A 12,705-nucleotide genomic window follows, 5' to 3' on the forward strand; every position below is an offset into this window, starting at 1 on the left:
ACAATTTTTCTTGTTTCAGTTTAAAAACATGGGGTTCAGCTGGGTGCTGGTTCACACCTGTCATTCTACTACTAAGGAAGCTGATATCTGAAGATCGCAGTTTCAAGCCAGCCCAGGAAGGAATCTTATTGCCAATTAACCACCAAAAGGCTGAAGGTGGAGCTGTGCTCAAGAGGCAGAGCACTAGTCTTGAGCAAAAAAAAAAAACAAAAACCTCAGGGACAGTGCCTAGGCTCTATGTTCAAACCCAGGAGGGGGGGAGGGATGAAAAAGAAAAAGGGGTTTCTTACAATATGGTTAACAAAAACCAATACTAAAAATGTAGAGAAAATAAGTCACTATAAATGATTATTTTTTAATGACTCAGCCTTCTCTTTTCCCTACCTATAAAAATGCAGAAAGAGTTTGAAGTATGGCTCAGTTGGTAGAGTGCCAATGAGTCCTAGTCTTGAACAACAACAAAAAAAGCAAAAAAGCGTGCTCTAAAAATGAACAGTAAAATAAATACAAGGGCCTACTCTAGTAGGCAATTTGCATGTCATTTAATCCTCACAGTAATCATTAGAGAATTAAAACCATCTTATATACAAGCTAAGTGAAATGATTAGTGTCCCAAATCACACTAAGAATGCAACTGGAATATATGTTTATGCCAAAGTTCTAGTCTGCTGCTCTGGCTCTCTGGCCTTTCTGGTTGAGCTTATTATTATATCCTCATCTTCCAATTTTAAATGTGTACCTTAAATTTGCAAAGCTATAAAATCATCAAAGAGCTTATTTTCACTCTAACAAGGAAGTGGAGAGTAATCAGAAGAATTTCACATTCCATATGTAAAATTATGGTTAATTCCAGTTCATTGGTAAAAATAGTAACTGCAAAACACACACAGGTAGTTTAATTGGTTCAACATCACAGAAATAAAAGCAAAAGTGACAAATCTCAGCGGGGTGACGGTGGCTCACGCCTGTAGTCCCAGCAAAGATCAGAGGATCTCCATTCAAAGCCAACCGAGGCAGGAAAGACTGTGAGACTCTTATCTCTAATTAACCGCCAGAAAACCTGAAGTGGCTCTGTGGCTCAAAGGATTGGAGCACTAGCCCTGTGCTGAAAAGCTCAGACAGCATCCAGGCCCTGAATACCAGCCCTATGACTGATCTAAAAAAAAAAAAAAAAAGACAAGTCTCAATTGCATTATCTGCTAATTAAGTTTAAATTTATACTTAGTGGAATGCTAAAAGGATCTTTTGATTACATTTTAAAAGTGCATGTCTATTTCTCTGACCCCCATCTAAGTGCTTTCTTATCACTCCTACTACTTAAGTGTTTAAATCTAAGAGACAGTAAGGCCCACAGAATTGATAATTCTGTATTACTTAAAATATTACATTCTGTATATTGTCCAAGAATTACTAAGATAACTTACCACCCCCAAATACGAACATATTTTGCCTCACCAAAATAAACTTCTCTGGGATATATTAAGCTGGCTATTTTCAAACTGCAGACACAGCTTGTATTGGCTGTACTATTATAAAATAAATTTTCTCCTAGAAAGGAAACTTACATTAGTAAAGGTACCTGTAAGAGAAAGAAGGCTGCTTCAAACTTTTCTTATCTGACTTTACTTGTATAACAAGATGCCTTTAACCATTAACCTCTTGCCCCCACCAGCCCATCTGTAACTGTGCACCTATCAATTAACTGGCCTTCTTTGAACCTTATTGTGGGAGTTCCTTGTATACACATACAAAAAATATATATATACATATGTATGTATGTATATATATATATATATATGGTTTTTCTGTTAATCCATCATGTGTGTAAAGCTCTTACTGAAATTAGTTACTAGACATCCCCCCACCCCCTATCCCCCTTTGGGTCCAGTTCTAAGAGGACTGGATTTTCATACTTCAGCAGTAGAATGGGTAAGATGAGACTGAAGCTTTTTCTAGCACTGAAGTACCTTTAACTGATCTTTGTTCTAAAATCTAATGTATTATTCATTGTTAAGTCATTTACTAGGCAAATTTTACAGGACACTATAAAAAAAAAAAGAAACAATCTAACAACCCCTATGTCCCTTAACTTCCGAAGATGAATATATAAAAGAGCTAGACATTTATACAATTTTGACTATATTAAGATGGCTACAAAAATTAGGAAACTGTCACTGCTGGGAGTTAAGGCTCAGTGGTAGAGCCACGAGACCCTTGGGTACAAACCCCAGCACCACAAAAACAAAAATGTAATGTCTGTCAATGTAAGAGAGGTAGTGAGTGACTGGTGAGTACAAAGGGGGCGAGGGGGAATCCTAACCTAACTGAAATGGAAAATTGTAGGGACCTAGTAACATTTTTGTCCTCATCATCTCCTTTCACATCTACATAGAACCCTAAGTGACAGAGGCAGGCTCGGTGTAGAGATGGAACAATGTAGTGATTGTCTACACACACTGGTTGGGCCATCAGCGGCTACTTACTTATGCCTGAAAATGCTGAGAATTTGTTACTGGAAGCAAAGGGAGCATTCTGAATTCTTAATGCTACCTTATGACTTGTCTGGCCCTTTATCTCATCCAAAAATGTTGGGAAGGAGTAGGTATGACATAGCAGTGTGAGCAAAACCCCTACAGCAACTACAAGGACAAAGGATGGCTAAGTATAAAGTAATTTTTAAAAAAAATCCTGAAAAACTATGTATATAAAAATCAACCCAAAGGATCTAAATTTATGCAAGGATAAAGCTTTATCATCTAAATACCAAATGTAGTACTAGTCCCTGTTTACTTTTCCCATAAAACATAACATACAGACACTGGACTAATAAACCCAATGATCTGTTGGATATACAAACTTAAGAGGATTTTGGATTCAGAATATCAGAGTACCAATTTAAGAATAATTTTTGTAAACATATTATAAAGATCTAGGAGTACTCACCACATTGCTCAAATCTCAATGGCAAGACTTGTGATGAGACCAAACAGGTCATAAACACCAGAAACAAAGCCAATATGACTAAATCCAGAACAGATCACATGAAGTACCTCATGTACAATACAAACCTAGTTTAATAAATAAAGGAAACACAGGTGACTGCACTGTGTGGACACTCAGTTCCTGAAGGCCTGCTCAAAGTCTTCTCTGAGACTCAACAGCCACTTCCACCTGGGCCAGTCTAATGGTACGACCATGAAGTTTGTACCCATCATGCCTTACTAATGCCACAGTGCCAGGCTGCACCCCAATACCAGCTGGAACATGACAGATGAGTTCATGCTCATGAGGGTCATATTTGTCACCAATGGGGGCCATCTTTTCCAGGCCATGCTTGGTAAACACACTTTTCAGCTTGGCTTCTAAAAGTGACAACCCTCGGAAGACTTTCTCCAGAGTGAGCTTGTGGTCCTCAGGGTCTGTTTCTTCAGCAATGCACTTGGTCGTGTTCTCCAAGATGTCTGCCACCTCTACCAAATCTTTACAGAAGCTCTGGATTCCTACAGAGAAACCAGACACTTAGTTTGTGATGAGTTAGTCAACCCTTTAGAATTTGGGACAAGGTCAGAGAGCTCACTAGTGTGTTATACACTGTGTAATCAGAAAACAAGAAGGCTACACTGGAATTGGGATCATTAACTTGGCCATTCCAACTCAAATGTCAAGTCAGTATCTCTCTCAGAAGATGTATGTGACTAGAAGTCCTACTGGGAAATGGGGAAAAGAAGCAAGGTCCAGGAACTAGTTTTGTTGGGGGATCAGGTAGGGGACTCAACACTTTTAGGATGACAGACTGGCTTATTCTGTTTTGGATCTATGTGGTGCTAGGGATAGAACCCAGGACCCACTTCTTGGCACAAGATGAAGGCTGGCTAAAAAGGAAAAGGAAGGTAAGATATAACTACAGATGAGATGAATATTCAACTGCCTGCTATGAAGTTGGCCACAAAACCATTCTCTGCTGCAAAAGGAAAGTCAGCATCTGGGACAGAGGCAGGAGGATCCTAGTCAGCAGGCCAGACTGAGCTACACAGTGAGACCTTGCTTCAAAAACAGCACCATGTGGGCCAGGAGCATGGCCTAGTGGTAGCATAGTCACCTAGCATGCACAAATCCCCGGGTTCAATTCCCTGGAACCACATACACAGAAAAAGCCGGAAGCGGCACTGTGGCTCAAGTGGTGAGTGCTAGCCTTGGGCAAAAAGCGTCCAGAGACAGTGCCCAGATCCTGAGTTCAAGCCCCAGGACTGCCCCCCTCACCAAAAAAAACAGCATCAGAAACATGACAAAACCCCCCCCAAAAACATAAATTCAGCTGTTAAGAAATCCCATATTCCATTTCTCCTGCTTCACAACTTCTTATGGAGATGAGAGTATGGAAATATCTTCATTAGAGGTCTATGGTATACTAATCAGTGGAAGTTGAGGAAAGACTTTGTTTATCCAGAGACAAGTTTCTATCACGGGGTTAAAATGGGCAGCTGCCAAGATGAGAAGGAAAATCAGCCACAGCAAGCAATAACAGACATGTCAGAAGAGAGATCTGAGAAGACCTGTTTTCTACACGGAAGGGAAAGACTAGAAAAGTAGACATTTCATCTCTACTTTCCAGGTGATAGAGACCCAATAGTTAAAGGAAAACAATGGAAGCCTCAAATAGCATGTGCACAGACACACACACACCGACACAGACACAGACACACTGGATTGAGGGTGGGTGAGGTGGGGAGATAATATATGGGGTGGGAAGGAAAGAAGATAGGAGTACTAAGGAAAGAATGTAGGTGTGATATGGTCTGATCTGGTGTAGGGAAGAGGCAATGGAAAGAATGAAACCAAGGCAGTGCCAGCCAGTGCCTTGTTTAATAGCAGTAGCAAAATTCCAGCTTGTTTTATGTATTTTTTACTTTCCTTCTGGTGCTGGAGATAAAACCCATGGCTTCACAAATGCTATGGAACTGCTATGCCACTGAATTAGACATTTACAGATCTTTTCTTTTCCTTTTTTTTTTTTTGCCAGTCCTGGGGCTTGAGCTCAGACCCTGGGCACTGTCCTTGTGCTTTCTCAAGGCTAGCACTCTACCTCTTGAGCCAGTGCACCACTTCCAGTTTTTCTGTGTACGTGGTACTAAGGAACTGAACCCAGGGTTTGGTGCATGCTAGGCAAGTACTCTACCACTGGGCCATGCTCACGGCCCCTAGACCTCTACAGAATTTTAAAAGCTGCAAGCTTCTGGGCTGATATGTACATTATCTTTTGTTTTCTATTATATGAATTTGGGTAAACAACAGCCAAAGTCAGGTTCTCTTGTTTGTATACTGAAGGTTCAGTCTTTGACAGTATTTTATTCTAGTACTTTAATAATGATCATGTCATCTTAGAAAAATGGATCTTTGTGAGCCAGAAAGTAGACTTCTAAAGACAAAACTACCTTTGGAAAGTTAAACAGTATCATGCATGCTACATCCCTCAAGAACATTCTACCTTCCTTTTCCATTAATCTTCAATTTTCTAAATATCTCTCATTACTTGGAAGAAATAACCTAAGCAAATAAGGAAGGTGGCATCTTTTCCTAGATACATCTTGTTCTAAGCTAATATACTCACTATCAAAGTCTTTTGAATTAACATGGGTTTGTTCCTAGATATTTTAATACTTGAGGAAACTGACAACGCTAGTTCTAACTCAAAGCTTGGCTTCTGGAGAGCCCCTCATCTCTTTTCCACTCAGCAACATGGGAGAAACCTGACCACTATCATAATTAGACTATTTGCTACAGAGATTCCCATAGCTTAGAGGCCAGCAATCTTTTTAGTAAATGATCATCTAATACATGCTAAGCTTTGTGGAATAAGAGACAAAATCTTAGGCAATTATACAAAAGAGGAAACAAGTTTCCATGGATTTTAAAACATTATGACATTCAATAAGCTGCTGCTTCTTTGTTTTTTGGGGGTAGTACTGGGGTTTGAACTCAGGGCCCTATGCTTTGGCAGGCACACACTCTACCACTTCATCCACATTCCCTTGCCCACCTATCATGACATTAAAAATGGTACTTGGGGGCAGGGACTTTGGTCTAGTGGTAGAGTGCTTGTCTGACATGCATGAAGACATGCCACATACATAGAAAAAAGCTGGAAGTGGTGTTGTGGCTCATGTGGTAGAGCTTTAGCCTTGAGAAAGCCCTGAGCTCAAGCCCTGGGACTGGCAAAATAAAAAATAAAAATAAAAAATAAAAATTGTACTTGGGCTGGGAATGTGGCTTAGTGGTAGAGTGCTTTGCCAAACATTCAAGAAGCCCTGGGTTCAATTCTTCAGTACTACATAAACAGAGAAAACAGGAAACGGTGCTGTGGCTCCAGTTGCAGAGTACTAACCTTGAACAAAAGAAGCTCAGGGACAGTGCTCAGGCCCTGAGTTCAAGCCCCTGGATGGCAAAACAAATAAAACAAAAAACTGTACTAATGGATCAACTACTAGCAGGCTATGGTTTGCTGGATTTTGCTGTAGATTTGGAAATAAGATGCTAAAACTCAGAGGAAATACTTGAAATATAATGTGGTGGTTAATGTTTCATTGACATTGAAGCTTTGTGACAGAAGATATATATCAGAGAAAAGCAGAGTCCATGACAAAACATGGGAGATGGCACAGCACCAGAACAAAGTGATGCTAAGCACAAGTACAGACAAAATCCAGGAAGGCACATGCTATAGAAGATGGGACAACATAATACCCAAGAGCCCCTCTGTACTTTCATTGTACATGCAAGGACAGAAAGTACAATGCTCCACATTAAATTCTAAGTGCAGAAAGTAGTCCCTTACTTTTACTACTGAATCCCAGTTGTTTAGCTAACACTTCACAAACACATTTGGTACCTTTTAAATAAACATTTCTGAAAGACTATCATCTACCGTAAAAAAAAAAAAAATACATGGAATAGTGGCGATGTCGCTCAAGTGGTAGAGAACTAGCCTTGAACTAAAGAGATCAGGGATGGTGAACAGGATCAGAGTTCAAGCCACACGACTAACAACAACAACAAAAGGAAGAGTCTAGCCTAGGGTATCTGAACCTTTGTCTTCAACTGCTTTCTAAGTTACCAATGTGTAGAATACGAATAGCAAACGAAAGGATTCTAAACACAGAAACAAGGACTTTTTGGTGAAATAGTTGATTAGTGCTCTATGGACATGTACCAGTTTTACTTCCAGCACTCCTGACTGTCTACATAACTGCTCTTTGGATGCTCCTCTGAGCACCTCCATGATTCCCTCATTAATTTTAGCCAGTGGTCAACATGACACCACTCCAGGAGCAAGAACAAAGCTTTCTGGGGAACAAGGGAAGGATGCAGGAGGCATCAGTTACTGGACCACTCAGTCTGCAGATCTACTAAGTGCCCTTCAACTAAAATGTATTTATTTAAGTCACTCTCACCAAATATCTTGGCGTCTTCCACACATCTCTGGGTTCGTCTCCTTATGTTTTCACAATCAGCTACAGCTCTCTGGTACCTCAGCTAGACATCAAAAGTGAAATCAAAGGATAAAAAAGCAAATGAGTATCCCTGGCAAATAATGTCTTTGCATACTTTATAAATGTCACCTCTATGAGAATAATTTAAAGCAAAACAGGAATTGTAAAAATCTTAGATCAGCCCCAGCCAAAGCAGATATTTACTTTTCTGAAGCCGGGACAATCAGTCATCCAGTCTGCAAGTTGTTACACAAGCTTCAAATCCATTATTTAGAGAAAATGTTTTCTGTCTCTCATTTAGGAAACACTGAGAACAAACAACACACTTTCTTTCACTGACTTCAACTTTTGGTTAACTATACATTTTAAAAGTGGCTCATCTATTTGAAAGAAGTTTTAGCCCTGTTAGTACTTTTCTCTCCAACTCTTACAATTCCTGGCTCCCTCAATGGTTTTCCAGCTTACTCATCTTTGAGTAGTTTTGCTTTGGAATTACTGGCTTAGCTATCTCTATTTTCTTTCTCTCTGGATACGGGCCAGCCCAGGGCTGGGTCCAGAATGCCAAATGTGGTCTAATCAACAGAATACAATGGTCAGTGACCCACTGCACTTCCTCTAAAGGGCCCACAAAGGCTCTAATACAACAAGGGGCTGAAAAGATGACTGTTCTTTTGGGGAGTGGCAACATTTTTAACCCTTCCTCTCCCAACTAGTACACCTAGCAAGAGAACTGTGGAGGAATGAGGGGTAAAGAGCCAATGAGAAAAAAAGTTTCATATTTGGTGAATATAATGTAACCTTTCTATTTATTACAATAAAAATATATGGAAAAATTTCATTTACGTTGCCATATAAAACTGCTTAAACATTTAAGTTAGGAGAAAGGATAGAACAGATATTACAAAATCCACTTACTGTCAAATCCTGGACTTCCTTCTCCAGTTTAACAGCTTTTAACCTTAAGGCTTGCTCCGCAAGGGAGGGCCCGCGGTCAGCAGGAGGATCTTCAGAACCACAGTCCTCACCAGCATTTCTCTGGGGGGCTGTGCTGAATGGAGGCAGCCATTCCCTAAAGCAGGAGGGAGGAGACATATAATGAAGAAATGCCATCATTAAAAAGGAAAATTACTGCAAGTTCAGAAACCAGAAATGTCCCATACTCAAATCCTAGAAATGTTTTCAGTTATGGTAATAAATAAATTCTACAATGCTGGCATTAGGCACAAGACAACTTTACCTGCATAATCAGGTTTTCATCTCACAACATATTAAGTACTATTTTGGTTTCTCTAAAAACTTTCAAAAAGAACAGTTTTATTGAGATGTAGTTCACATATCATAATTAATTTAAAGCACACAATCCATATTCACACCACTGCTGCCTACCCTTAACTACAGCAGTTTTCCCTATCAGGAGAGCATCAGCCTTAACTTTTTCTTTTTTTCCAGTTCTGGGGCTTGAACTCAGGGCCTGGGCACTGCCTTGAGTTTTCTCAAGGCCAGCACTCTACCGCTTAAGCCACAGCACCACTTCCAGCTTTTTCTGTGTATGTGGTACCAAGGAATCGATCCCAGGGCTTTGTGCATGCGAGGCAAGCATTCTACCACTAGGCCACACTCCAGGTCTCAACTCTTTTTCTTACGGAAAAGGAAAAGTCGTATTTAGCAGAGAGAGCTGACTTAGGCTTAGAATTCTAAGCCTTTTGATCACAAATTTTTAAGAGCTTTTAAGGATGAAAAACCATTATATTCAGAGTCAAGCCAATGAAGCATGTATAAAATACTTGCTATATGGCTGGACTAAATAAACACTACTAAAACAGATTCTTATGTTCAATCATTATGCAATGCAGAATTTTGTACAGCTAATGAAATTGGCTAAGGCCTGTGTTTAATCTGAAAGAAATTCCTTAAATAACAAAGTGCTTAGGTTTTAGGCTGTCTTTCAGGAAGTGTCCCCAGAACCCATTCAAGGTCAATTTGAAACCAGCTTTTCAAGAATGGGCAGCTTGCTTTTTCAATAACCTTTTGACTTCACAAGCTCAAAATACTCCGCAAAAAAACCTAACTACTCCCCCAAAACATGTGGCCTATGAGGTAACAAGATAACTGTCTGTGCCTGAACAAAAGAATCCTTCTCTCCCTTCTTGTAAAATTCCTGATCAGTCTGCACTTACATCTCATGAAGGCTAGCAGTTCAGTTCTCATAATAAACTCTGTCTTGCCACAACAACATCCCTTACCAACTAGCTGGAAGATTTGAGCTTCCTGCTCCTGACCTTGACAATCTGGTTCACCAAAACCAAACAGGGGGTGGGGGGGAAGCGGGAGTTTGGCCTAGAGTGCTTGCCTAGCATGCATGAAGACCAGGGTTCGAATCCTCGGTACCACATACATAGAAAAAGCCAGAAGTGGTGCTGTAGCTCAAGTGGTAGAGCTCTAGCCTTACGAAAGCCCAAGGACAGCGCTTAGGTTCTGAGTTCAAGCCCTAGGACTGGCACAGTATTTGTTTCTTATGAGCTAAGGGCAGCAATTATCACTAAGACAGGAAATTTAGACTAGGAACCAGTTTATAGCAGGTCTTGGGCCTGTGGCTTTTCTAATCTTCCCCTCCTCCTCCTACACATCACTTGTGACTCCTCCGTCTTTAAGGAAGTTCTATTTACCTATTCTTGAATTCAAGTCAAATCAGCAAGAGAAAATCCAGTGTGTGGGTACATTTAGCACCGGTTCTTGAACCTTGACTTATTTATTTACAGTGAGGTTGTCATTTCTAAGAATAATCCAGTTTGAAAAAGCCTCAGTTTATAGAATCCTAAGCGGTTTAGTTTTAAACCTAATTAGTAAAAATGACTTAAAGTTCTGCAGTCAGTCGGCGGAGAAATAAAAATCTGCTGGTGGACCAGGCCGTAGTGACTTTTCACACCTCGCGGACGACCTGGAGAAACGAGGCGCCACGCCCTGCTTCCCGAGCAGGTGAAACGATGCTCGGGTGCGGGCCGCCCACGGCCACCCGGCGTCCCGGGGCCTCCGCCTGCGCGCCGCACCTGCGCCGCGGGCCCGCGAGGGGCGCCCCCGCCGGCGCTCGGGGCGCAAGGACTCTCCGTCTCGACTCAGGACGAGACCTGGCACCAGCCCACCTTCCTGGGAGCCTGGGCCTCGGTTTCCCCTCCTGTAAAATGGGACCGTCACTGCCGCGTCCCGGAGGCCGAAGCACGGCGGGCTGCGTTGCCCGCGCTTCCCAGCTCACGCCGTCCCCACGCACTCGCCAGTCCCACCGGGCCTCCACACCCCCGACTCCCGGTGCCCAGTGCTTACCTGCTGTCCGGCGGGATGCTGGAGGCCAGGAGGCGCTGCACCCGCCGCCGGACCGCCCACAGCGACCGCGCGGCCATGTTCCGGGCGCGAGAGGACGCAGGCGGCGCTTGCGCACCGGCTCCCGGTCGAAAGACGCGTGCGCAGCCGGGCCGCCGGGGGCCAGCGTTTCCCTGGAGGAACTTCCGGGTGGGAACACCGCACTTCCGGCTGTCCGGTGCGCCGCGCTGTGGTTCCGGGCGGAACGCCACGCTTCCTGCTCGGAGCGTGTTAAGTGAAGCCCGAGCTCTGCGTAAAGCCCAAACACGCCAAGTGTTTCAAGGTGACAGGCACAGGCCTCGGAAGCCTAGGAGGCAAACATGGCTGACTGTGGGCAGCCTACTCAAAGGGGATCGCCACAGGGGAACTGCTGGAGCGGAGGAACGCGATCGCGGCGGAGCGCGTGCCGCGGGCGGAAGCGCAGCCGCGGGCGGAAGCGCAGCCGCAGGTGTCTGCCTCCCCCCCCCCAGTCTGATTTGACCTTCTAGGCCCGGATGCTGGGAGTCGAGGGACCGGGTGTGGTGGGGGTGGAGGAGCGGACCCTGGATCCTGACCTACTCCTTCAGCCTGACATTGGGATGCAGTGTGCTGCATGTATGTACCCACTCACACACCCATTAAGTATTAATGTGCCTCTGAATGCTGTGGCATAACACATGGTTGAAGTAGAGATTTGGAGTTCATAATAGGGCCCGATGTTGGTGGATCGGTCATCCTGGCTGTTCAGGCGGCCAGGTCAGATAGGAAAGTCAGCAAAATTCTGTTTAAAAGCCATTCTAGAGGACAGGCGCTAGTGGCTCCTGCCTGTAAACCTAGCTACTCAGTAGGCTCATCTGAGGACTGTGGTTTGAAGCCAGCCCTGGGGAAGTAAAGTCCATGAGATGCTGATCCCCAGTAAACTACTCAGAAAGGGCTGGAAGTGTTGCTGTGGCTCTAGTGGTAGAGCACTAGCCCAGGAACTGTGCCCAAGCCCTGAGCTCAAGCCCCAGGACCCGCAAAAACAACACAACACACACACACACACACACACACACACAAAACAAAGTATAACTTAAGTGGTACAGTACCAACCGTGAGTAAGCAAGCTTTGTGAGTTCAAGACCCTGAGTTTAAGCCCTAGTACCACTCATCATCACTGTGGAAACAGTGAATATAATGGATCTCACAGAATTTAGTGGCACCCAATGAAATGTTTGGAAAAGTGTTTCGTTATCTCAAAAGACTGGCTGCATTATTTAAAAGACAGGAAAATGCAGAACCTCTTGTTCAAAAATCAAGGGAAGCAGATACAGTAGTTAACATTTGTTATTTGCTACTTGGCAAGCTGAGGTGAGGAGGATGGTTTCCAGCTTGGGCATAAAGTTCACAAGATCTCATTTCAACCAATAAAAAGCTGGATGTGGTAGTATACGCCTGCCACCTGGTCTTCACAGGAAGTAAAATAGATAGGAAGATTACAATTCAGGCTGGGGGTGGGGTGGGGTGGGGTGGGGTGGGGTGGAGGGAAGAATCTATTTGAAAACAACAGAAGCAAAAAGAGCTGGGTATGTGGCTGAGGTTAAAAATTATTAAAGGCAAAAAAAAAATACCAGGAAAGCAATATCAAAGTAAACAGCATTGTACTCATCTGCCCTCAGGTTAAAATGGTGAGGGCTCAGTATTGGTAATAACTTATATGGTCTCCTCAGATTCCAACATCTGATGGTAGAAAATGTCATTTCAGTGCAGAACAACTGCAGAAAATGATGTGACAGATACTGGGACATACTGGTGGGTGCCATTTCAGGATCCATGTTTTTAAAAAGAACATTAGAGGGTGACATTGCCCCAAAAGACATGTACTTATTAACTAATAGATGTAACT

At 43.0% G+C, this 12,705-nt stretch overlaps 1 protein-coding gene across 1 annotated transcript; it reads right to left on the minus strand.

Moving 5' to 3' along the window:
* Positions 1–2,681: 2,681 nt before the first annotated feature.
* On the minus strand, positions 2,682–10,884 carry Grpel2 (GrpE like 2, mitochondrial). Its single transcript, XM_090331246.1, has 4 exons — positions 10,806–10,884; positions 8,403–8,556; positions 7,449–7,530; positions 2,682–3,500 (listed from the first exon to the last, which is right to left on the minus strand). Exons 1-4 carry the CDS (start codon positions 10,880–10,882, stop codon positions 3,136–3,138), a joined length of 678 nt encoding a protein of 225 aa, XP_090187372.1. The 5' UTR covers positions 10,883–10,884; the 3' UTR covers positions 2,682–3,135.
* Positions 10,885–12,705: the final 1,821 nt, after the last annotated feature.

This window comes from Megascapheus bottae, chromosome 4 (genome assembly GCF_031878675.1).
Source record: "Megascapheus bottae isolate mThoBot1 chromosome 4, mThoBot2.hap1, whole genome shotgun sequence".
Classification (NCBI taxonomy): Eukaryota; Metazoa; Chordata; class Mammalia; order Rodentia; family Geomyidae; genus Megascapheus; species Megascapheus bottae.

What these genes read in the sequence shown, in the direction of transcription:
- Grpel2 (XM_090331246.1), bottom strand. Translation starts at nt 10,882, where the DNA reads ATGGCCGCGCGGTCGCTGTGGGCGGTCCGGCGGCGGGTGCAGCGCCTC. An exon ending in AGGAAGTCCAGGATTTGACA is followed by an intron (nt 7,531 to 8,402) that starts GTAAGTGGATTT and finishes TTTGATGTCTAG; the next exon opens with CTGAGGTACCAGAGAGCTGT. An exon ending in GGAAGACGCCAAGATATTTG is followed by an intron (nt 3,501 to 7,448) that starts GTGAGAGTGACT and finishes GTTTCTCTGTAG; the next exon opens with GAATCCAGAGCTTCTGTAAA.